Source organism: Rhipicephalus microplus, chromosome 6 (assembly GCF_043290135.1).
Source record: "Rhipicephalus microplus isolate Deutch F79 chromosome 6, USDA_Rmic, whole genome shotgun sequence".
Classification (NCBI taxonomy): Eukaryota; Metazoa; Arthropoda; class Arachnida; order Ixodida; family Ixodidae; genus Rhipicephalus; species Rhipicephalus microplus.
The window spans coordinates 119,269,854-119,295,207 of NC_134705.1; the positions used below are offsets into that span (position 1 = coordinate 119,269,854).

The 25,354-nt window shown below is 43.8% G+C and overlaps 1 protein-coding gene across 1 annotated transcript; it reads right to left on the reverse strand.

Annotated features, from left to right (window-relative positions):
- Window positions 1–1,129: 1,129 nt before the first annotated feature.
- Window positions 1,130–22,895, reverse strand: LOC119168025 (uncharacterized). The gene is made up of 10 exons (XM_075865445.1): window positions 22,716–22,895; window positions 20,451–20,533; window positions 17,834–18,098; window positions 13,580–13,793; window positions 12,381–12,558; window positions 10,521–10,645; window positions 5,768–5,885; window positions 4,649–4,822; window positions 3,486–3,593; window positions 1,130–1,310 (listed from the first exon to the last, which is right to left on the reverse strand). The coding sequence occupies exons 1-10, from the start codon at window positions 22,747–22,749 to the stop codon at window positions 1,170–1,172; spliced, it is 1,440 nt and encodes a 479-aa protein (XP_075721560.1). The 5' UTR covers window positions 22,750–22,895; the 3' UTR covers window positions 1,130–1,169.
- Between the last annotated feature and the right edge of the window lie 2,459 nt (window positions 22,896–25,354).

Here is a 25,354-nt window from a genome sequence, read left to right on the forward strand (position 1 = left end):
CTTGAATGGATGGATGCACCAAGGGGTCTCGAGGATCAATTCTGACGAGCAAAGGCGGCCGCGTGTGTTCATAAAGAGAAAGCTCTTTGTTGACGATTCGCCATTCTTTATTTTTCTCAAAGGTAAACGGTCTATACCGCTTCATATATTCCTGAGAAGCCACGCAATCGATAATAGCGCTCCTAATACATTATTTAACATCGATGCTTTATTTCGTAACCTTTGTAAAATGTATCGCTCGATAAGCTTGAACCAACACAAGATAGACACGATGCAAACCCAAAACGCATTACCATGCCGCTGAGTGAAGCTGAAACTTTGGGTGTTGGTTGGTTGGTTGGTTCCTCAACACCTTCGCACAGGCCGCCCAGGGGGATAGGCCAAGAATGTGACGGTGCCTTGCTTTTTAAATTATTTCACTTGTTGAAAGGGAGGGTCGGATTAATTAGGTAATATAGGAAATAATTTAGAGTTGTTAGATTTCTAAAAGAAGAACCTTAAACAAACATAATAAACACACAAAAAGAAAAAAAAGAGTTCTATACATAAACCACTGAAGTTATCTATTTTTAGCATTCAATTCTTTTAGATTCTCGACGCTGACTATGGACGCGGGTCGGTGGCCTGGAAGTGCGCCTGCCAGTTGACTGAAACTCTGACGAGCGCCAGAGAGAAGACGAAAGATGCGATTAACGAATGCCGCCCTCCAAAAGGGGTTTCGTGAAAAGCAGCTGCCACGAAATAAGACGCCACTAAAGTGCCTACATTTTTCCCTGTTCTTTCTTTAGTACCGACAACCATCGAGGAACCTCAGAAGAATCTCATTGCCTAACGCTCATTTTCGGCAATAATGGTCGTCTTAAGTCTTTGGCAGCACCTGGTGAAACGATTCGTCTGCTCACCGGAGGAGAAAGGCACATCTCATTCACTTAAGGATGCGTCGCTAATGTACTTAGACATAGTTAGACAAATAATTGTGGCAGAGGCTGGCTGTGTGTGAGAGAGGGCTGAGAGAAAATGCCGTTGTTGGTGCTTACTTAGGTAAAGGGGAAATATCTAGGGGCTATGAACGCGGCGCTCACACATCACTTACACAGCACCAAAAGCACATTCATCGTCAACCTTATATTGATACGTGCCATTACGGGGACTTCCGCGGTTAATGTTTATTATTTGCTGGCCAGGTAGTCCCGCAGCTTCCGCTCCCTGTCGAAGCTCGAAATGCACGTTCCGGGAGTCATAGAGAAGTGAGTGTTGTACAAGAGCCAGGCGATCTTTGGTGGCAATTTTAGGCTCAACACAGCATCAACCTGTCACAAGAAGTCGCAACAGAAGCAGTCAACATGTAATCAACCATTTTTAGGTTAGTAAGGTTTAGGTAAGTAACGCTTCGTTTATTCAAACTTACATTTGATACAAAATTGCCGTGTAAGGCTGAGTATTTGCCTGACTACAAAAGTGGAGCCACGTCGGGAGCAAAGCAAAACGAACACATCACTGTACAATATAAGCGGAAAGTTCAACAGTACATATTATTCTACACGGGTTCCAGTGTCAGAAATAATGGTGAGTAGATAACGCGAAAATGTAAACACGTCTCGCTATAATGCAATCATAATACAAAAATGCGTACTTTAAATAAAATAAACAGTAAACATATCCTTGCTGAAAGTAGAATGAATAAATATATAAACAGAGCTCTCTTTATATACTATATAGAGTGATCGCGATCACTGGAAATATTACTGGAGTAAAATACCGTCATATATTATTCTACCATCACTACACTATACTGCAGGGAACGTCTGTCGTGAAATGAACTACCTTGACAATGAGTCAACACAAAAGCATATATATTGTAATGGAATTGCTGGCTGTCAATGTCACCCCAAAATTATTCTGGGAGGCTGCGTACAGTGCTGGGACCTGGAAATTTCGGTCACCATCTGTTTTATATAGTGACCCCATAGTTCCCGGGTCTCGAGCATTTTCGCCTTCATCGCAAATACTGTAGGAATCGAAAGGAGTGTAAATAACAGGAACCCTGAAAGCAAGGCGACAGCGTGCGTCCTCTTCCCCTTTATTCATTGGGACGTACCCACTATTGTTGCCTTGTGCTATCGTTTGGATACTGTGCCATCTTATATCGCATCATTGGACCCTATTCTAGCATTTGGCTATGGGTCCAAACTGTTTTTTTATCTATCATGTTGGAATTGGAAATAAAGTGAAATGAAATGAAGAATGAATGAATGAACGATTCTTCCTTGAGTTACATGCCCAGACGCTGTCTGGACTGCGAGCCTTGTTCAGGCTGTCACCTGTGTAGACTATTTTCCGCAAGGCAAATGGGCGCCACCGTTTTGGGCTCTTAAGCCCATGTTTTCGTGTTTTTGCACATCGCGACGGGAATGAATAAGCCCATGAAACATCATATGCACGAACCCAACAGTTTCTGTGCGTATGCGCCTATTCTAACAATGTTCGTTGAGGTGTTCAACATGCAAAACACTTAGGTTAACAAGCCACTATGGCGGCCCACACACACATTCATAAAATAGTCTATATCTAAGCCCTCGCTGCTATCAGGCTTGGCCTAATAAATAAGACAATACTGACACCAGTTTAATTTCAAACTTCCTTAGTACGAAAGTATAGAAACTACTAAAAAATGCGCTTGTTCTTAGGCTGCTTTTCTGTCGCCATATTGCCTTTTCGGAAGTATATATTCTGTTCAGCAAATGCAGCCTTTGTCCAAATCTTGAGAGCAGTCTTTTCAAAGGTCATTACCGCTTTTGTCACAAGTGGACGCATAACATTATCTGGTCATTTCATCCTTGAAGCGATGACTCAAGTATACTGGTTTAGCAGCGTCCAATTTTTAAATAGAAAATTTCATGCGTGGAGTGAAATCCAGCAGTTGCAGTGATCCAGTGTTCGCGATTTTCCTCATATATATATGTGATATTATTGGCAGAAAGCATATTTATATCCATTTATTTAATTTATCGAGAGCATGTTTAAGATGACTGTGACACTTCCTGCAATTTCTCAAAGTTTATGTGCCGCATCCGCAGCTGCCACATCACCGGTAGCTATTGCATTAGAGCCACTACTGTCCAAAAAGGTGGTTTGCGTTGCGAAAAAATTATCGCAATCTTTTGTGGCATACTTGAAACTCTTCTAAATGCGAATATAGCGTTTAAAAAGCAGAATCTTTTTTGCAACACAATGATTTACCGGTGCTATTCTAAACAGTTGGAAATATTAGTGAACATTCAGATAACCAATTTTTTTTTCGAATTTGCTCTTTCATCTTCTTAGCGGCATGTATACATTTCAGTTTTCGAAAAATATCTCAAAAAACAAAGTCACCATATTACTGACTTAGTAATATTCATCTTGAAATCTCTAAATTAAGCAGCATAAAAAAATATCTCATCAGCGCATGATCCAAAAACGTCTGCATATGTTCGCAGACTCACCTTCTTTTTTATGGTGTCCCAGCTGTCGTAGAAGAAGACATAGTTAGAGATGACTCCCGATTCAACGACGTTGTTAAGAGTTTTCAGTCTCACGTGTGGATCGCAGACCTGCGTGTACAGGTACAGGGATATCTAATCACTGTTTCTGTGGCATTAGCCAACGCTAATTTAGGCAGTGACGATGCGTTTAACGCCAATCGGAAACGCGCAACTTTTTTGGCGTTCTGTGCAACATCGTTCAAGCGAAAAAAAAACGCATAGGGCTGCGGAAAATCCAGCGTGTCAAAACATGATGATAACAAGAAACAAAGTGCCTACGCTGTCTAAGGAGGAGCCCATGATGCGCTTTTATTCGACATTTATGTCCACGTTGTTGGCAATAATTAGTTTTGCTTCTTGTCAATCAAGCTCTACATTAATATGTGAAATGAACGGACGTCGCTTACTCGATTTCAGCACTAAGCTTCAAAACAAATCGTAAAGAATTTCGCATTGAAAAAAAAGAACGACCTTGTCCTGTACGAAATTCAACACGGTGCGGCGTCGAAAAATGTTATTGTCTGTCGGCAGAAGTTTTCTTTTTCAGAAGTGGGTGTTAATTTTTGGTGTGGCATCTCGATACGAGCGGGCTCACGATGGCGGTTCTTTTTTGAGGAAGTTGCTTGGCATTACGAAATTTCGCTGAGCTATTTCAGCGTAGCCGATAGATAGCGACATTATCAATCTTCACTGCACGACAAATACTACGCTGGCATTTATACAGTGTGGCTTTACTGTACTGAGAACATAACAGACAGTATCGAAACGTGCAAATTCCGATATTCATTTTATGTATGGCAAGATTTCCACGGCATAGTATTGGTACACTTGCTCCCTGTTTCAATAAACTATACGGGCACAGCTCAACCCTTTCAATTTCACGAAAGTGCCTCCTCCTAAAGAAGGCCTGGTCCTGCTCACACGCTACGTGAAAGCCTCGAAAAGGGACTCCACTAAACCGGACCAGTTTACACTGCTGCGTTCTATATCATAGCGATATATGACTGAGCATACGTCATGTGAACTGGTCAAACTATAACATATGTGGGGATCGCTTTACTATTACAGCGCTTTCATATGCCATCAGCGGCTCGACCGTGTCAAGCCAGGCTCTTTACACTTACCTGCTCATATGCGACTTGCGTGTACTGATCACACGGAGCAAATGGAGCATCCTCTATTGCAGTATCATTATGCGACAGCTGGTACAGATTGACCCCCATCTCGAACGAAAGGCCCACGTACAGACTGCTTCTCGGGTAATGCTGCGAGTCGAGGAGCAGCTTGGAATGCCTCTCCTGCGAAGGCGGTAATGTCCAAGCTGAAAGTACCCTTGGAACTGGAACCCGCGTTGGCGGCAGAACTCGTTAGAATGTGTGTAAGGAAGGTACTCGCACAAAAGAAGAATAATTGGAGATCACCTGGGAACCGTATTATCCACGAATACCAAAAGATATTCGAGTGCCAGGATTGTTGTTCTCAAATATTTTTTTCCGCTGTACTGAACTTTGTATAAGAACATATTGCCACCATTGATGAACGAGCCCCTGTGGTTCATACTCTTTTTGGGTCCACGAAGAAGAAGAGAACATTTTGGTTGCTCTTATTCAGGTCTACCCAGCACCTCCATCAGTAATGTCACGAGCAAAACAAGACCTACAGTCAGGAGTTCACCTAAACCAGAGCAACCAAAATGTTCTCTTCTTCTTCGCGGCCCCAAAACGAGTATGAGCCACATTGGCTCATTCATAAATGGTGGCAATATGGAAACATGGTGAGCCCAGCCTACTTTCCCCTCAATAAAACTAGCCACATGAAAGCTTATAAAAAGTCAGAGCTACAAAAGTGTTCAAGCACAAATATAGCGACAATCATAGGCAGAGGCCGAAAAACGTGGCCTCTTCGATCTACCGTTTGAGGCATTGCGTGTTTCATCACATGGACCATTGTGCGCTTGAGGGGAAACCATTGCCACTTGTCTAGTTTCGCCTACCAGTGCGCGTTTGGTCGTCTTCGCTCAAAAAATAAAAACCAAAAAAGATCATGAATACCCCATCCTGAAAGTGCACAATGCGATCTTCAAAGTGCGCTGGATAGTGCGTGTGCCGTAGGTACTATTTATTCTTGGCGATTATTCACCGAATAAACAGGCGTAATACGACTCTGTAGGACAGATTACATGCTAAACGTAGGGTTTTTTGTTGTTATTCATCGGCGGCAAGGAAAATTTTGCGGGTACTCACGATAGAGGAGAAGTTGGTGTTTGTAGTGTTCCAGACGCTCGTCGGTGCGGCGTAGCAGACCTTGTCTCCTATCTGACCCTCTTCACTGGTAACCGCGATCAGGATATCCACGTCGTAGCTGTTTGTCATTGAGATGGTAGGAAAGCAGAAAGAAATAACAGCACATTTGTCAACCTAAAAGTGCTCTCGGAAGGAACGCTTGAATTTGTTTGTTGGTTGGTTTGTTTGTTTGTTTGTGTTCGTGTGCGTGTGTGTGTGTGTGTGTGTGCGTTCGCGTGCGCGTGTGCGTGTGTGTGTGTGTGAGAGAGAGAGAGAGCGTGTTTGACAGATTATGAGATGAACAAAGAACGCCGCTATCGACACATCGAAAACATGCACTGAGCACACTGAGCATCCTCTAACTACAATACAGAAAAGTAAGATCTGAATAACCAATGAATAATAACAATTCGTCATGCTCCTCATTTAAGCACATTCCGTTCTTTCCAGCTTTGTAACAGAAATGAGAAGAAAAAAAATACAAAACCGGAATCAAACTTTGTGGTCTCATAAGTTTAGTGTTTACTGGAATGCTGTTTTAGTTAAGAGGAGTTATGCTTAATGCACCACAGTTTTATGACGGTTCTCTGCCCGAGGTAATTTTAAAATTTTGCATGATGTATTTTAGTGTACCCTAAGAAAAAACAAAATCAAACTTTTTCAGCAATAATTTGATTGTTTACCGGTACACTGACAGCTATGCGTAATGCTCCTAAATTCATTGTAGGCTCTTTGTCTGGGGCAAGAAAAATGTTTTAGATATGTTCTTGAAATACGCCACATTTGCCTTTTTAACAGTACACTTATTCTGCTACACCTGTATATTGCTGCTTCTTGCACGTTTTCTAATTACGTGTACAGTAGTATGTATGCTTAAGGCGGCACTCAATTCATTGTCAAACGTCACAGAGCAATTACAGCTTTTCTACCACGGAAGATTTCGCCTTTTGCTGCTACTTTCTCTGAAATAAATGAGAAGATCAGGCGCTGTAACAAGGCATGGCACAGCATCGGCTTGAAGTTTCGTATATAATGATCAATTAATGAAAGAATAAGGGGCCCTACGGACTGACAGCGCTTCAATACATCTATTTTCGGATGACAGAAGTAACACGTGGAAAAACCTCGGCGTAGGATGTCGCCACCTGTCCTGCGAACACTAGTAAATTCAAGGGAATCAACAGCTCATCGCTAAGATAAAAAACGCGAACTTAAATAAATAAGCTCAAATTGAATCATGCCGAATATCTTATTATTCTTTGATTGAATTCAAATCGCTCCTGAAGAACACTGTTTAAAAAAATTTGCTGTCTAATTAATTATTTTTTTTTGGTAAGAAAAACAGTTGCACACTGTCGTTTTTTATGAAAGAGAACACGCGAACGCGCGGCCTGCGCTCTCCGGCGGCTGCCTACAGCACCATATACCGACAGCAAAAGAAAACACGTTGCTTTTCAGCGTCATCTGTTGGAAAAAAATAACAGCATATCCACGGAGAGAATGATGGATAGTGGGACGAAGCATCCGTCCGTTTGTTCGTTCTTGCTTCCGTCCATCTATGCGTGCGTCTGTGTGGCCGCCCATGCGTCCATCCACCCGTCCGTGCGTGCGTCTGTTCATGCGCCCGCACGTTCATCCGTGCGTCCGTCACTGCTTTCTTCCATGCATCCGCGCCTGCGCTCGTCCATGCGTCCATTCGTCCGTGCAGACATCCGTGCGTCCATCCTCCATCTGTCTCTGTGTCCATTCGTCCACCTAGTCAACACTCTAAGTACAACAATTTTGCATCTTTTCATCATATATTCCTCATATAGAAGCACCGCCATCCAGCGGACATTCCAAGGACTCAACGAGAGGAGGCACACGCACACTTTCTCACGGCTTGCGCTTCGTGTCTACTTCCCACCTTTAACCACCTCAAGTTAATGGTATATACTAGTTCACTGTATTCATGGCACTGTGGCCCGACGTTCGTTAAACCTTTCTGAAACCTAGCAGGTTACGCCTAGCGAGTATAACGTTGCAAACCTTTCGTGTCTTCTATGCGTTGTTGAACAATAAAAAATTCGCAGCGTGCGCGTTAACTAAAAGCCGGATTCTCCTGTCTCTCATTCCCCCTTAGCAGCCATTGGCATGTACATTGAGCACTATCTTTTATTGTTAAACAACGCACAGAAGAAATTTCTCACCGGCACCACCTTGGAGGTCAAAATTTATACTTGTTACACACTACTACTACGGCCACGAGGGACGAACGGGTGCCGCCAAAAGTAGTTTTTTTAAGTGATTTTGTTACACCAGACGGTTGTACTCACCTGAAATGTTGTTACCAGTTTGCAATAAACTTCTCTGTTTCGCCCCTAAACATAATTATAGCGAGTGATGGCGGGTAGACAAGCGCTGAGAGATTGCACTTGCTTTTGCTGACGCCTAGCGTAGTCCACTGCCATCGTATCAAATATCAAACGCTGTGCTCGGCTACGGCGCAAGCAGCAGTAATCGCCCGATATCACTCACCACGCGCGGAGGAAGGGAACGTAATCTAGCAGCGCTTGTCTACTGGCCATGACTCGTTACATTGCTTGGCAATAGAGGACGCCAAAAGCGAACGTGCTTTCTTCACTTGTCGGTTGATGGTGCTGTAGGCAGCCTCCGCAGAGTGCCGGCCACGCATTCGCGTGTTCCCTTTCATAAAGGACGACCATGTACAGACATGGAAGGCAAAAAAAGAAACAGCATGGTTGAGACTCTAAACCTGGGTGAACTTCCAAGCTCAATTAAACTCCAAAGAGAAGTCTTACCGGATTTAAAGCTAGAACTTGATATAAGCAAGCTTAATTTACAAAGTTTTCCATCAAACCCAGAAAATGTCATTCCCCGATAAATATCCGTGGGATTTTATGGTCTCATCAGTAAGCATTAGTGAAAAAAATGTGGTCAGCAAACCCACCTAAACAAAGTGCTTTCTTGAAACAGCCTCGAAAGTGAATTCTTCTTAATTTAAAGAGAGACCGGTTTTTCTCCGAGTCAACGCTGTAACGTTGTCGCATTAAAAACGTCTGGGCATCCTTGCCGCTGTAATGCTTTTACTTTGACCATGCTGCACGCCGTGTGCATGAAGGGAACACCGGACTGCAGATCAATAGCGTTCGTACGCACCACATAATGCTAGAGGCTACGGTGACCTCACTACCCTGATGGTCTGTTTGCTACTTTCTCGATCCATCTACTCGCAAAAGCATCCCTTGATTTCTCCGCATCCTGGCATATCGGCTGACTGTCAGGGCTTTACGTGACTGACCTGCATCCAGCTGACCTGCATTTCCGAAGCAGGCCGATTTCGATCCTTGCTTGCGGAATGGGCCCTGACGCCGCGTTCGCTTTTTGAGGTCGGTAAGTTACAATTGTACGGCGATTTTTCTTGAGAAGGCAGGATCACTCAAAAACGCGTTTGCCAGAGTGTGTCAGCATATTTTAGGGCTCCAACCGGAGTATATGTACTCGTTCAAACCACCCTCGCTCTACCACTGTCACACAGTGGCAGAGCGTGCTAGAGCACTTTCACGCCGCCGAGAGTAGAGGAGATCAACCAAGTGAACTGCTCTCGCCTAAAAAGCGTAGTAGGCACGGAACGAGAGGGACGACTTGAAACGCCACATTCATTTGACTTTTCTTAAGTTTTTGTTTCAGCCTATAGGAGTGCGGAGGCAATGGTAGCAACCAGGTGTAGTTCGACGCCGCCGAGGCTGGCCGTATATGCGCCATCTGTACGGTAGCGAGGAACACGGCTGGGAAGAGTACGCTGATGCTTAAGCTGTATCCGTCATTAGACAATTGTACTACATATCTGTGCATTGAAATAATGGCTAACATCTGACTGGCCAATTATATGCGTACTTTTCTGCTGTCCTGCAAAGAATGCCGGGGCTTTGAAAGTTTCCATCCCATGGTATATTTCACTTATCACCCCTCCCCCCTCCCATCTGCTTTCCCAAAGGATGCCGCGTTGTAGTGGCACATTGAGTGATCATTCTCTCAGTGACCTGCCAGCCACCCCTCCATGTACTACAAACTCCTGTTCCCTCAATAAAATTTGTCACTGAAAAAAAGAAACAAGTGACTGCTTGGGTAAATCTGCAACACTTTCATGGCAGCAGGTACACAGAAGTGTGCAGTGTTTAAATAAGCATATATGGTACGTGTTAATTGTAACAAGACGAAAGGGGAGGTCATTGAAGTTTGTACTAATTTAACGGCTACAGTAGGCGTGTGTGGAAGCGCTCAGCTAATAAGAAATAGCATTGGTCGATAGCGCTCGGCCAAAAAGAATTAAAACTCATGAATAAAGCAAGCTAGCGTCGGTAGCTAGGGCTTCCCTGCGCCTGCTTCCTGATGTCTTAAGTATATCAGCGTAAATAAGTCACTACAGGCGAGTTGGATGTGGTGTGATTTGTATTGGTTTGTTCTTGTCTGGTCCGGTGCTTCATAGCTTTAAACAATGACGGTTGATTAAAGTTCTGCATGTAGAAGGACAAAAAAAGTTTCCGTCTTGATTCTACGGAATGACCAATTTCATAAACAAAACGACTTGCGAAGGGCGATACTTTCGTTATTAGGACTTTTGACTGTACACTGAAAAACTATAGCACATCGTTTTGCGGAACGTAATTCTGCAAATCGAACACCTCTAAACAAACGTGCGTGATGTCCTCACTTTCCAATTTCCTGGAAGTACCGCCGATAATACATTGTCCAGTCAGAAGAGACGTTGACTTGGAATGCGCCAAAGGCCAGGACAATCACACCGTTCGGGTCGCCTCTCTGCAGTGACCTCATTTTCTGCACATGTAAAAAAAAGACGCACGGCGCACGAGTCATTTCCATGTCCAGCTCTGGCTTGGACGTTGCGACGAAAGCAGTAAATTATGCGACATCATAAACTGTGAATGTCAATGCCACCTAACCAAATCACAAGAAAGAGAGGGAAAGAGACGTTTATGCCAAAGTATATGGATGCTTTAACTTTTGAACTTTAATTGGGAAAGGATTGCGGAGGAAGAAAAATCAACTTGCCGTAGGTAGAAACCGAAGCTTTATAGATTTGACTACTTTGTTTCCTAATAAAAATAGCTCATTTTTGTAGTTCATGGCAGTGTGGATTATGGTAAATGAACAGACGCAGCAGTACACAAGTATACATACTTAAAATCCTAACGACATTATTTTTTACAGGTGGTAAATGTTGTAATTATAGCGTTACTGTAATAAAATGATTCATTTCACTAGATCTGTTGAGCTATAGTTTGCAGTACTGTGCACAGTGCAGGAGCACTTTAGCCTCTGCTGCGCACTCGATGTTGCTGTCCTTGCACCGATCTACTTCTTCTTCATTACACTGCCATAATGCAAGCACCTCATTGTTCGTGGTGCTTTGTTGCATAAGAGACAAAGTGCCTTATTCTGAGTTGAATTTGAGTTTCATAATCTACTGTGGTAGAAAGGCTGCTGATACGTAAATCATTCAATTACTCTGCTTCTCTGTTTTCATTTGAAAAACTTTAAATGGCTTCATATATGAGCTGGTGCAAGTTGCACGTCTTTTATTTGAAAAGGAAATTCTTTCAAGAAGTTGTTTTTTTACGGCGGCACCACTATACTACAAATTTTAGCTCCTATTTACTCGCGCTGAGCAAGTAATCAACAATTGAAAAACACCCGAAGGAATTCGGAGGCCTTTCAGTATATGCCGTGTTCAGTTTAAAAGAACAGCGTACCACGATTCGTGAATTAGAACTGTAATGAAACTTCATGAAAGATTTCAAAACTAGGCATCATCCGTTTTGCTTGTCCCGCTGTACAAGTTTTTAGACGCCAAGTTTTATAGGTCTTGAAGTTTTGAATACCATAACAAGGATATGAATAATAAAGACACCGTATTAAATGGCTCCGGAAGTCATGGCTATCTAAGATTATGTAATGTACACTTTAATACACGCCTACAGGCCTGTAGCATTTTGCTTTCATTGAAACAAGACCGCTACGACTGGGATCGACCTCACGACCATCCTGTCTGCAGCCTAGTGCCGTAATCGCTAATCCACCGCAATGGACTCGGACAAAACAGCGTATAAAGGCTCGTTCTGGCAGTGAGTGTGTTTTTTTATCATTCATTACCCTGTTCAAAGAGGTGAATTGATAAATTCGCTAGTGTATATGTATGTAGTTTGCTCTACATATAGTAAATTAGAGATCGCTGGCAGAGGCGTTCAGCCTGCAGTAGACCTAGGATAGGCGAAGAATTATTATGAAAATAATAATGACGACACTTTAAGGTGTTTCTTCTTTGAAAACTCAAGAATATGCTTTTGATGAAATAGGAATAATATATTGCCACTTGATACATTAAGATAGATTTTACCATAGCCATTTAGGCACAAGTATTGTTAATTACCACTAGTGATTTGGTACACTGCACACACAGGAAAATAAATATCAGAAACCTGGCAAAAACAGCGGAAACAAGTAAGAAACGACTGCCCTTGTGCTTGTCGAGAGGCATGACTATACTTCTCACCGAAAACGTGCTGGGCAGAACCGCCACGAGATAGCTCATAAGACCTGGCATTGTGATGCAATTGAGGATGCCGTAGTGTTTGATGTTGCTCTTGTTGTACAGTTCGAGCAGTTCAGTGCGGGCCTCCTCCAAGGCAGTAGGCAGTAAGGCTGCCCCAGTTTTTTCGTTGATGCCGTACCTGGGCACAAAGAGGTTCCGCTTGAATTTCCACTTTATATGCATATCAAAACTTGCAAACTCTAAACCGACTTACTGTGGCTTATCACCATACAGAGTGCAGCTCATTGTGCTCCTGAAGCATAACTGCACTACTCAAAACGTCGCGCCTATTTACCAACTTTCGTACTTATGGCCGCCTATTGCGGAAAAGAAGGCCTAAGCCATTTCTCATGCATGAAAAGTTGGTGTGTGCCTGTATGTTTTTCTCTGTAAAGCTTTTGCGGTTGATTCCGGCATCGAATGAAATGTTCAAGGCACCGCTAGTCTTTATCGAATACTTTGCGTCGCACCAACTTTTGATTTTGATAACGAATAAAAAAAGGTAGCCTATATTGTGTCATTGTGACATATAACAGTCGTACGAGAGCCATGTTAAGGAAGACTCAATGTTCCTCATACATACGCCTGAAAATACTAGAGGGGGAAACCATTTTATCCTGCCCCTTTCTCCTCCGAAGGCTTTCGGTGCTCATCGGCGTTTTGCATTGCCTCTTGAATCGATGGCCCAGCAAGCTACCTGAACCTCGCCGGGCAGCTTCTCGCACTGCCTCCGTGATGAGCCTACTTTTGACCAAGGAACCACGTCAAGCAATAACGTCATCGCATGACGCCATGGTACGTGACGAACTACATTTGGCGATATAATCTACAGGTGTTCTTGTCATATAGATCACCATTCGCGATCACATCAGAACCGAAACACTTTAAAGAAAAATTATGTTTTGAATTACATGTCGATTGCGTTAAATCAGGCCAGTTGGTTTTCTATGATCAAAAAATATAACAGTGCAAAAAACGATGGACTATCAAACAGAAACAAGCGAGCGCAGACAAACAGCGTCATTATATGTCTGAGTGCTGGTCCATAGCTTTTTCCGCTATCCTGCTTCTTTTTAATCATGAATACTTTGTCTTCATGCTGTCGATGGTACTTTTGGGGGGTTCAAAAGGTATTTTCCGAACGTCTTATGCTCACATACCGCATGTCAAAGGAGATTCCACCAGTGTAGCCACCAGACGCTTCTATGGCACGAGCGAAGTCCTGAAATGCCCCACTGCCATCCGAGGCGTACAGGCGTTTGTTCCTCGACATGACGTGCGTGAAGAAGACGTAAGAGCACACATGCAACTGAGGCAGCAGGATTTGTGCGCTGCCCACGCTGCTCACTGTGCACACGAGGGGCATCTTTGTCGCTGCACAAGATGGCAAAACTGGAGTCACTCACTTCTGCAGGCACCAATGTGTATATTTATGCAATTTCGTTCACATTACACATTTTGGTCTTTCATTTCCGTTGAATGGCGAGTGCTTTTCTGGCAAACATGCGAGGGCGAGGCTTAGTTATGTGTAGAAATTTAGGGGATTCATTGTAGGAATAGCGTAAAAAAATTTTTGCACGTGCTCTACGTGATTTCGGGTATTTCTTCATAAGTGCTTCTTTGTGAAACTAACGCTTCAATTGAATGTGAGTGGTTGCTCGAGTTGCTGTGTTTCATCAGATTTGTGGTTTTGTTTGTTTTTCAAGACTTGACGACAATACATTCATATGAATGAGCCCTGTTAACTACGTTCCTGCCGTTTTTTTTTTAGGCGCTCCATGCCCGGTAAATCTTGTCAACAATATCTGGAGCGAATTTCTTGCACATTTTTGAAAGAAATACGTGCAGCAACAGAAGAACAGATTTCAGTGCAGAAATCACTAGTAAAAAGTCTATACCGTTGACATCTGTTCTATTCGTACATTACACATAAGGTTACCACCTCAAATATTGTGACAACTGGCCTCCCTACACCTGGCCGACTAGCCTCCCTACATCTGTGTCTTCGTGTAGTATTCGCCCATGCATATTCATAGAAGCAAGCAAGCAAGCGTTTTATAGCCGATACCGTCAAGCGCACTGACGCCTTTGGGGAACATGGATGTTAGTGCCCCTCTTTGGAAGATCAAGACTTGAACAGCATGCAACTTTAGCTTACTTCACCGGAAATGCCCTCACAGTTGACAAGATGCGCAGGCAATGAGACATCGCAATAGAAGAGAACTGACATGCTTTGACATGCATGAAAACGTTCTGGCTGATACCATCTAGTGCACTGACGGCTTTGGGGAACATGTATGTCCGTGCTCGTCTTTGGAAGCTCAAAGGCTTCTACTACGTGCAACTTTAGCTCACATCAACGGAAATACCCTCAGGTTTACAAGATGCGTGGACCATCAGACATCACATTAAACAAGTACTAACATGGTTTGGAGCTATCCCAAGAAGGGCAGTTTTATTTCCAATGTGTGCACTATCAACACTCTCCTCCGCACAACTGAGAGGGACAACACGTATCAAACATTTACTCCAAAGGTTTCTCCTGTAAACATCTGAAACCATGCCCTATCTCAACGTACATTATCGCAAGTAAGGACAGTTCACTGCGCTTCAAAGTCTGCGCCCTGCATGACGCCCGAATCGCAGAAATTGCTGCCAGTGTCTCCGGATGGCAATTAACTCATCGTTGCTTAGGTGAATCACCTGTGACTGACAGCAACATGACAACTATTGCTAGTGTGTGGTGAATTGCAGTATTCTAATGACGTCAGACTTCTGTTAACATGTCAGTTCAAAGCCGCCGCATCCTTACCAAAATCAAAATCGATGGTTTAGGTTAAGAGTAGTCAGAATATATTCAATGCATTGTTTTATTAAAGTTCTTTGTATGTATGTATGCATGTATGTATGTATGTATGTATGTATGTATGTATGTATGTATGTATGTATGTATGTATGTATGTATGTATGTATGTATGTATGTATGTATGTATGTATGTATGTATGTATGTATGTATGTATGTATGTATGTATGTATGTATGTATGGATGGATGGATGGATGGATGGATGTGTGTATGCATGTACGTATGTATGTGATGTAAGTGTAACGATACTCTTTCTAGAGTTCTCGGCACTCGGCTTTTCATTTAAAACAATGCACCAAAATTCGTGTCACTACTTCTACAAGAACAATTCGGAAATTTCTATTAGTTGAAATGTGCAAATGTGCACCAAAACAAAATAGTCGTGTGATTGAAAGTGGGGGCCAGATCACCTCTAAGCTCGACAATGAAGGCCTGTGCACCTCAAAAATGTGTCATGATAAAACAGCTCGTGAGAGTAAAAGTCTGCTGGTCCTAACATTTGACGTATCTCTAGCGAAAGCGGCTTGCCAACATGGCAAAGATATCTCAGCAGCATGATATCAGCAACATGATACCCGTGTTTCAAGTAAACCTTTTCGTGTTAAAGGAAAGAAGGGGAAGTTTTAGGAATCGTGTCTGTCAAACTCAACATTAGCAAGAACTAATAGACAATGGTTTAAATAAAGTATACGGAATGTTACATCTAGTAAATGTAATCTAAACCGCAGAAATAAAAGCAGAAGGAAAACTTCCGTGCACTGGCAAGTAATTTGTAACACTCTGCCACCTGAGCTACAGCGGCAGGCATACCCCGTCCACATTATGAACCATATATATCCATTCAATCCTGAAAAATTCCAGCGCCGCCAGTAGCCGCGACGGCGAGTGTAGAACACACTTTGTCAGTCAGTGGGCGTCACGTAGCAAGTAATTATATCACAAACTGGCAGCTGACCAATAATCTTTCTCTAATACCTGAAGCCGTGAAGGCTACCAGAATACACATCAGCGTAATATAGTGGAGCATGCAACCTGGAACTCCTTTTGAATTCTCAAATTCAAAGAATTGCTTTCTCTTCTCTTTACAAATGACGGAAGATGCTCATTATTCACGCGTCACAGCCGTTGGTTGAGCAATTGGCTGAATTAAACATGGCGCGCTCGGTCGTTACAGAGATCGCCGCGGGAGGCCGCGACTTGTTCACACACACGCCTGCCATCGCACTGAAAAGCCGCGTATTCAAAGAAAAAAAAAGGAAAAAGTGCTCATAGTCGTGAGGCGTGCGCGACACGCCTGATTTCTCCATGCCATCCCTCCCTGCTTAGCTTCCAGCGCTTTCTTTGGGGCGAGAGAAGAGAGAATGCAATTGCAGCATGCGATAAATAGAACTCCGCTTGTTGGGGGTGGATTCGAAAACATTTTACAGCAGTGAATTCACGAGTGCCTGTAGCAAATCTATTCTATGACTAGTTGAAGCAGTGTTGAGGGCTCCGTTAAAGGACCACTCACCCGGCTGGGCGAATACAAAAAATAAGCAAGCGCAATATTCTCTCCTGATATTTATTATCCTTCTTGTGCACTTCTGTGACGCAGATAGCACTTCCCGTGACGTTTATAGCGTACATGCTCTCGATTGGTCCATTTACGTGAAATATAAAGTGTCATTTGTCTCCTACACTATTTCGCCAAGCAGTCGTTCATCCGTTCTTCCTTGTCTCGCACGAATATCGTGCGCGATGGATGAATCGATTAACACTTCGTTTGGTTTGTTTAAAACTGCGCAAGCGGTGTCAACAGCACCTAGCCGAGAAGATTTAAAACCTGATAGGCTATAGCGCATATTGCTGACATTGTTCATTTGCTTTTAAGAAGTAAGGGGTGAGGAGGATGCATTGCTTGTGTGAACAATAGCGAAAGAAAGGAGAAAACCACCTCCTCGTCTTTCAACGTGGGGTGGTGGAGGGCCCTCGAACATTATAGAAAGCAGGCTTGTCCATCAGAATTAAATAAACGTTGTTCGTGGCGAACAGGTAAATACAGTGCAAACAAAATAGAGGAATATGAAATGCGAGAGATATGAGAATACTCACGAGAACATCTTCAATTTTATACAGTGCACCTGAATTACGAATGAGAGGCAAGAGAGAGACAACAAGCTCGGGAACAAGTGTGTACAGAAACTACAATGCGCATAACACCAGAGCCCATCATCTACCAGTAATTACGTAGTTCATTCGCCTCCAAATGCTACAGGAGGATGCTTTGATATTTCTTCGGCGGTATAAGACAGAAAGACGCAAAAACATAGGTACATAAAAAGCGCCCTTTTACAGCTTGTTATGAAAAAGTTCTTGGGTCCCCACTTTTTTTTTTGCCTCTGTCCTTACAAAAGTTGATTTAGACAAACTATAGATTATTTAACTATATTTTAGACAGAATAAAGAATGTATCATTGTTTTTTCGAGGACGCGTGTATGCTCATTTGTATACTCGTCCCCACAGCGTCAGAAAGCCCTGCTTGCTGTACAATGTCCGGAAAGATACAAACCGATGATTGGAGGTGGAGTAGTAGTCGTAGGTTTATGGGTCGGTCCTCTGGGGGCAACACTGGTATGGTGACCGGGCTCCGGTGTGCCTGGCTTTGTCACGATAGGTCCGGGTCTTATGGTCTTTCCGCCGTGGGTTGGAGCATGCCTCGAGGTCGTCTTCCCGCCAGGCTTGTGACCTCCCCCAGAAGTCGTCTTCCCGCCAGGCTTGTGGCCTCCTCCAGAAGTCGTCTTCGATAGATCAACCTTTGTAGAAGCGCCACGGCTCTGCACGCCGTGAAGCTTCGAGTCATCTATATAGTTTCGAGTGCCAAAGTCCCCACATCTCGCGCTCGGTCAGAGAGACAGGGATGACTCAAAAATTGATCTACAGTGCCTCAAACACTGCTCGCGCATTGACGTATTTCGTGGTACATACTGACGCATTTACTCGTACGCGCTTGCGCCGTGTGTGCGGAGCCCATCTATAGCACACCATGGACGCTCGAGGAAGCTACAGCTGAAACGAAACAGGAAATGCATGGTGCCAACTGGCACCAAACCTTGTAAGCACATATGCATGGCGTGTGTCACGGTAAACAAAATTCATGCACACATTCCTGTGGATGCCGTCTAAGGGGATCTGTATATGAAATTTTGCCCTTGCTTCAAGATGTCACACTGCGTCATCGCGTTTATCATGGTGCCTCCCTTTGTATTATTTGGCAGTTTATGATCGCATGTGCTTCTCATTACCTGGTGCCCTTTCGGCGTTTTTTTCTTGTGATCAGTGTCCTCAACAGCGTTTGCTGAAACATGAGCGATGAACGCACTCGACATCGCAGAACAATCAGAAATCCTGTGCCGGCTTCCACTCGTCATCCTAGCGTGATGATGAAACTGTATAGTGTCGTGTTCTGTGTGTCAGCATCCTCCATCCAGCAAGCATGTGCTCGCTAGAGCCGATATTGTCAAGTGCTACCGTGCCCCAGAAAGGTAGCCCTAGGTCTTCATTATCAATGGGACATGGGCGTCTGACCGTACGGCGTCTTCCACAGTCAGTGTGGGGGCATGTGAGTGAGTTGAAGAGTGAGAGCGTTCTTCTGTTTGGGTGACAATATGTTTTCATCAGCACTGGCCCTATTGTTCAGTATGTTTAAACAGCGCCCGATTCTGGCGCGGTCGTAGGGCCCCAAGTTTTGTTTGTTTGTTTGTTTGTTTGTTTTTTGGGGGGTGCAGACATGTGCACTTTGAGCGCAGTGTTCATTATTGGCGCAAGGTGACATCATTGTAGATGCAGTAAAAAACGAGGCTTGGTTGTCACGCCCCAACCGTGGCTCTCTTTTTTTCCTCCTGCCAGGGGCAGCCTGGCTGTCGTTTCGAGTCCTTCTGTTTGCCCCTGCCCATAATATTAAAAAAAAACGGCAGAATTGCACACGACTACAACGATTAGCTCAGTGATAGTTGCATTATTATGCCATTATCATTGGCAGAAAACAATGCAACTGCCATTCAGTTACTGCGTTAATTTCGACGCGATGAGCCTAACGGTGATTAGACAAGAATAATTTCAAACTGAGAAGACGCGCCATTGATGTCGACGACACCGCGATCATGAAACCAATTTTCTAGTGAATCATCAGCGTTGGGAAAAGTAGCGAAGAGTTTAAACAAGCTTGCTAACAAGGAGCGTTGCCTAATAATCCTTATAATGCCAATTGTATCATGTTTGATACATTAAATAAAATACCTCAATAAAGCTACTAAAAGCTACCATAGGTGTCACAATAAGCAGCTATTGCAAATTTCACATGTTATGAAGAAGGTACAGTCACTTACATATAATACAGTAGCAACTATTTCAATTTATGGTAATTATATTTATGCCTCAAACGAAATTCCACTCATATTTTCTCTAAAATGCACAGCACAAGAAGAATGAGAACGTTCAGCGTTTGCTCGCAATTTTCCTGAAGGTAAAATTGATCATGGGTATTACAGGGTTGAAAGCGTCTGCTTATCGAGGCGACATGCGCTAGCGGGAAGCTCACGCTCCCGCGCCAACGTTGCTGAGTTGAAGCGTGGCAGATTGGGCTAGTTGTTATGACATGACGATAGTTATAGCACGAGAACAGAACGACAACAAAGAGACAAGAGGGACACAAGTACTCGTGTCCTTCTTGTCTCTGTTGTCGTTCTGTTCTCGCGCTATAAACCGATTGATAGATGGATTGATGTGGCTGTACCCTTTACATGTGAGGGGAACGAAGAGGGAAAGAACAAGAGTACAGAGTAAAGCTCAACATGAAAACAAGCAGAAGAAATAGAAATAAATAAAAGAGAGGAAGATAGATAATCGACACACGAGATGGAGAAAGGAGAGAGAAATATGTAGAAACAGAGAGGGCACGAAAGACAGAAAGCCAACAAAAACAAAGACATGTAAACCAAGTGACAAAAAAATAGATACAACAGAAATAAGTACAAATAAACATGCAAAAAATAAAAAAACGGAGATAAATCAAAAAAGAAGAAAATATAAACAATGAGGCCACTCGGCTATACGCTTTCTTCATTGTTACCACCACTAGTTTTTTACGAGCTAAGCTTGCGACCAACGCAAGGGTGACTGTTACTCACAGGAGGGGTTTTTCCGCCGCCAGATGGATTTACAACGTAGTGAGACTTGTCATCGTTCCCTCCGCCGTTATTGTCGGTCGTTTCTTAAGCAAAGAATAAAGAGCAAAGGGATTTATACAGTCGTCATACAAGTTCCTAGTCTCTTCAATGAAACGAAAATCTAGAGAAAAATGACTCACCCACGCGAAGTATAAAGCTTTGAAACGAAAAGAAAAATGAGCCTACCTGTTCGAAGGCAATCGTGAGGAAATGCGAATGCATTTCTTGCACCGAGAGAGTGTAGCATTAGCGTCATTATCTTCACCGACTTCTGCCATCGTCTTGAGAGAGACCCAGCCAGCCATCCGTCGAGAGTGAGGAGCTAGTGGGCGGGAAAGTTGGGCGCCAGCATTCTCGACTCGGCGTTGGCGTTTCTGAATGGCGTGTTCGCGCGTTTCCGGATGTTCTTGAGAGGCACCCAGCCAGCGAACAGTATTGAGTAAGGCGCGACCGCACGGGAGAGTGGGGCGCAGGCAAGGGAGAGAGCAAACGGCGAGAGAAGGAGCGGCAAAGCACTGCACCTACGCCCTTATACACTCTCTCGCATCTTATTGTTCGGTTTCTAGGGGCGAAGATAAGTGCACACGTCCGCAGTTGTTGCTATGGGAAAACGACGAGCGCGAAGAGCTAACACCTTACGGCGCACGGACACCGCGAATGCCTGGCATAGCCCAACTTAAATATGTACTCGCATTTATAAGGGCGCAAGACGGGAACGGAATGGGTACACACTCTAGCGCTAGCAGCTGATTATTTGACGCACTTCATGAAGCATATATCATATACACGAAAATAAAAAAACTGTTCAACAATTTCTTGCTATTTTCATCCATTTATTGCAAACGCTTACTTATCTAACTACAGATCGAGAAACTGGTTTTCTTTCTTGGTCAGTGGTAGTGGCTTCTTCCTGTTTTTCTATGTTTACCGCTTTCTTGCCTAATCTATACCACTTAAGAAGTCGGGCAAGTCGAGACGACAGAAGCGCGGCAGCCGACCACCTCAGCGACTAAGGGAATAGCCCCACTCTTGCTCTCTGCAACATTCTCTGCAGGTGGTAACAACAGCCGTCCGTCCCATGACGCAAGTCTGTAGAACATGCTCAATGGAGCAGGCTTGCGTGCATCGGCCTTTGAGGAGGAAGTGCTGTTCTAAAGTTGCAACCGATTATAGTGATCTTGTCTGATGAGAGGCTGCGCACTATCATACCTTCGAGGCGTGTAACGCAGCTACAAGCACAGCAATGTAACCCTAAAGGATCTGTTGGGCGTTCTAATAGTGCTCTCGAGACTTTTCTTTAAGCACCTGCCAGTCTGTCCGATATGCGTTCGACCTCAAGACAAGTTATAGAACAGACCACATTGCGCGTGCATTGTGTAAAACGTCTGTAGGGCAGCGTGAATGAAGCCCCACAGACGGTAGACGCAGTCTCTAGCCCATTATTTGTTTTTTACTATTTACTCAGCCACTTAGATCCTGAAGACACTCAGGTGCAAAAAACGCGACCGGCATGTCGGCTCTGCTGCCTATCTTCAGCAGGTAGTGGGATATAGGATGCAAGCAAGGTACGACTGCTGCATTGTTCGGTTCTTCTGCAGTCGCCGTCACAAAGCCGAACTATAAAATGCACTATAGTCATACCCTACTACCACCGTATCTCCCAACATGACTTTATAAAGATTAGTATACCACGCGTATGTTGAGATACGTGACCGACTATAAACGCTCGGTCATGGTGCGCATTGTCTGCCACTAGCGCGTGTTCTCCGTCCACCCTTTGCCTTTTTTTTTTCCAAGGACAAATTACTTCACAGAAGCTCCCAGCGTGTTTCATATCTGCTTGAACAGTATTCGCAGGCATCCTGTCGTGTGTTTTTACTCACGCATAGAAAATACGACGTGCGAGGCCATGTTATCAATCCGGTTTTTATACAAAACACTACAGCGATGGCGGGAATGCGCCTGTTGTTTCGATATAATATTTTTCCAATTAGAAACGTAGTGGTAAACAATCAAGCGCTGCATTTGTAAGGTCTCTTAGGGGTGCCCCCCACTGGAAACAGCTGCAAATCTTTAAATGCAAGGTTGAAAACACGACCTACTGCAAATGTGGCCAGAAAATCTTTCCTCGTGAATCTGTCAAACAAAACTACTCTCGGGAGCACCGTGTTGAGCCTGAATATAACAATCGGCACCACTTCGTAAAGAAGACAATGGCTTGCTCACCAGTCGAGCTGTCGGAAGAGGACAGAAGCACCATCCCGAGGAGTAGGATGAGAAGCAAAACACAGCAAATGGCGAACCAATATCGCCGATGGTCTCTGCGAAAAAGAATGGCATATTCCGACGTACTCGATGATAGTGGGAGAAATGTAGTCTATATTATAAATACATGGTCCTAAAGTCAATATTTTTCAATTGAGGAACAATTTTTTACATTAGTGTAAGGAAAATTTACCTAAAGCCATGTCCACAGAATATTACATGCCTCTCGTGCTGAAACTGTACAAGCACACTTCGTGCGCTATCAGCGCAACCAACGTTACCTTCACTAGAAAGACTTACACCGACCCGAAGTGGTGATTTCGAGTGATTACTCATAACAATTCTCATACAAACAAAAATGATGTCGCTTTTCAATCCGTGCGTACTGTACCAGCACATCATCATGATAATTTCACAGGTTGACACTTATCTTATAAAATTTATTGATCAACTTCTGTACCATCACCCCACTCCCACGTGGTAGCGTTGGAAAACAACTTTATCCCCCTCCCCAGTTCTTCAAATAAAAAAACCTGCTTAATGGCGAAAAACCAAAATTAAGAGAAGGGTGCTACACTTACCTTTGGGCTGTAAAAGAGTAGAAGTTGCAGTGAATGACAATCTATAGACACAGCCGAACACCAATATGGGTATCGTAACGGTGTGATCTCTCTTTTCGGGATAGCCTACAGTTCGTAAAAGTCGTAGCATATTAGCAATAAACCACAGATTTGTGCAGTGTGTAGATGATGAATTTATAAACTTTGGAGTCAATCAACATTTTGGAATATTACATCGACTTGCAGCACGCATCAAACAAAGCAAAAACGTGGAATCCGACATGTTCTCAAAACCAACGTCAATAAACGCTTAGAAAAGGGGCCCTGCAGCAGTTTTTTAAGCAGCCATAAAATTTGTACAATAAAGGAGCTTATCGCCTGGCAGATTGAGTGCCCCAAATGTTTTTAGATTTCGTCCAGTACGAGCGGAGTTACAAATATTTGTCACACGCTGCAGTTACAGTCCCTCCTCTTTCGTCCCGAAGAGAGCACTGGGAGATTATCAGGAAAAGATGGAACTTGGGAAAAGTGTATCTCACGCGCCTCTTGACATTGAGCACTTTTTCTGTCTGTTTTGTATCTTCAAATCACGGCTTTTCAGTGTGATCACGCGGGTACGCGCTGACAGGCCACGACCTCTCGCAGCGGCCCAGGTAACTCCTGGGCGCGTCATGCACAAGCCAACCAATTGCGGGAAAAGGGCTTGTGACGCAGCTATTTTCAAGCCTGTAGCGTCTTTTCTCGAGAAAAGAGAAAGCATTTTTTTAGCTTTCTTTGAGAACTTATCGCAAGTCCAGGCCACATACTGCGCAATATCATTTGGCTCGCGTGTTCTCGGGAGCCTCAACTGCCGATTGGTGGCGCTTTTTGAACATGCCTAGAATGTGTGGCAGGACCTCTTCACTTTAGTATTAAAAAGTGGCTTCTCCACCACAGCGCGTATTTCAGAGGTAGTGCTGTTCGATTCTTCATTTTCTGCAAACTGTATAGGCAGGTTCTCAAGAAAGACACAATTACTCCATTGATGCAGACAGGAATTGACAGCACAGGTTTCAGAGATTCCAAGCACAAACAAAAGCTACGGGAATAACCTATAGTCTCATAAATCTACAAGAGATAAAACTACAAGGCTGAAGCGCGAACGCGGACTGCCGGCACGACTAAAGAAATAGCACCGCTAATCGGCTGAACATGGAAGAATTACAGCTAGTCTGGTTCATGAATGCGTTCTCATTCATCATCATCATCATCATCATCATCATCATCATCATCATCATCATCAGCCAGGCTACGCCCACTGCAGAACAAATGCTTCTCTTGCGTTCCACCAATCCACTCGGTCCTGTGCTTGCTGCTACAACTTTATACCCGCAAACTTCCTAGTCTCATCTGTCCACCTAACTGTGTCTCCCGCTCACACGCTTGCATTTTCTTGGAATCCAGTCTATAATGCTCAATTACCAGCGGTTATCTTGCCTTCACGCTACCTGCGCTGGTCATGAACATTTTTTTGTTAATTCCGACTATCATGTCATCAACACCCGTTTGTTACATTATACGCACTGCTCTCTTCTTGTCCCTTAATGTTACACCTACCATGTTTTTTCCACTGCTCACTGCGTCGCCGTCAATTTATGGTTCATGCAGGCCTAAATTAACCCATATTTGAGAAATAAATGACGCTCCCTCATAAAGTTCTATTGAACTGCAAGCATTGTCGGAGTGTGCAAAGGCACTGCCTGTTCGCTGAATATTTTAGGCTGTCAGGGTGTCATGTGGCCAAGCTGCAACCACTGCCGCTGTTCGTAACACCTTCGCAGCGCCTTGATCACGCACTCGATTGCGTTAGCTTTTTTAGTGATTTGGGTGCCAAGCGTTCTTTTGGTGTGACAGCTGGCTTTGCCCGTATGAGCGTTTTGATGGTCGCGATTCACTGGCACGCTTATCCGGCCACGCCTTGATATTGCGCCTGACCATGTGGCCACGAACTTCTGAACTTCAATCGATGAAGACTCCGCGAAGAAGTAAATGAGGCTGTTC

Coding starts and splice junctions, on each gene's coding strand:
- LOC119168025 (XM_075865445.1), bottom strand. CDS start 22,749: ATGGTGCTTCTGTCCTCTTCCGACAGCTCGACTG. Junction 13,794..17,833: donor TACTCCACCTCCAATCATCG/GTTTGTATCTTT, acceptor CATCTTGTGCAG/CGACAAAGATGCCCCTCGTG. Junction 1,311..3,485: donor GGGACACCATAAAAAAGAAG/GTGAGTCTGCGA, acceptor TTCTTGTGACAG/GTTGATGCTGTGTTGAGCCT.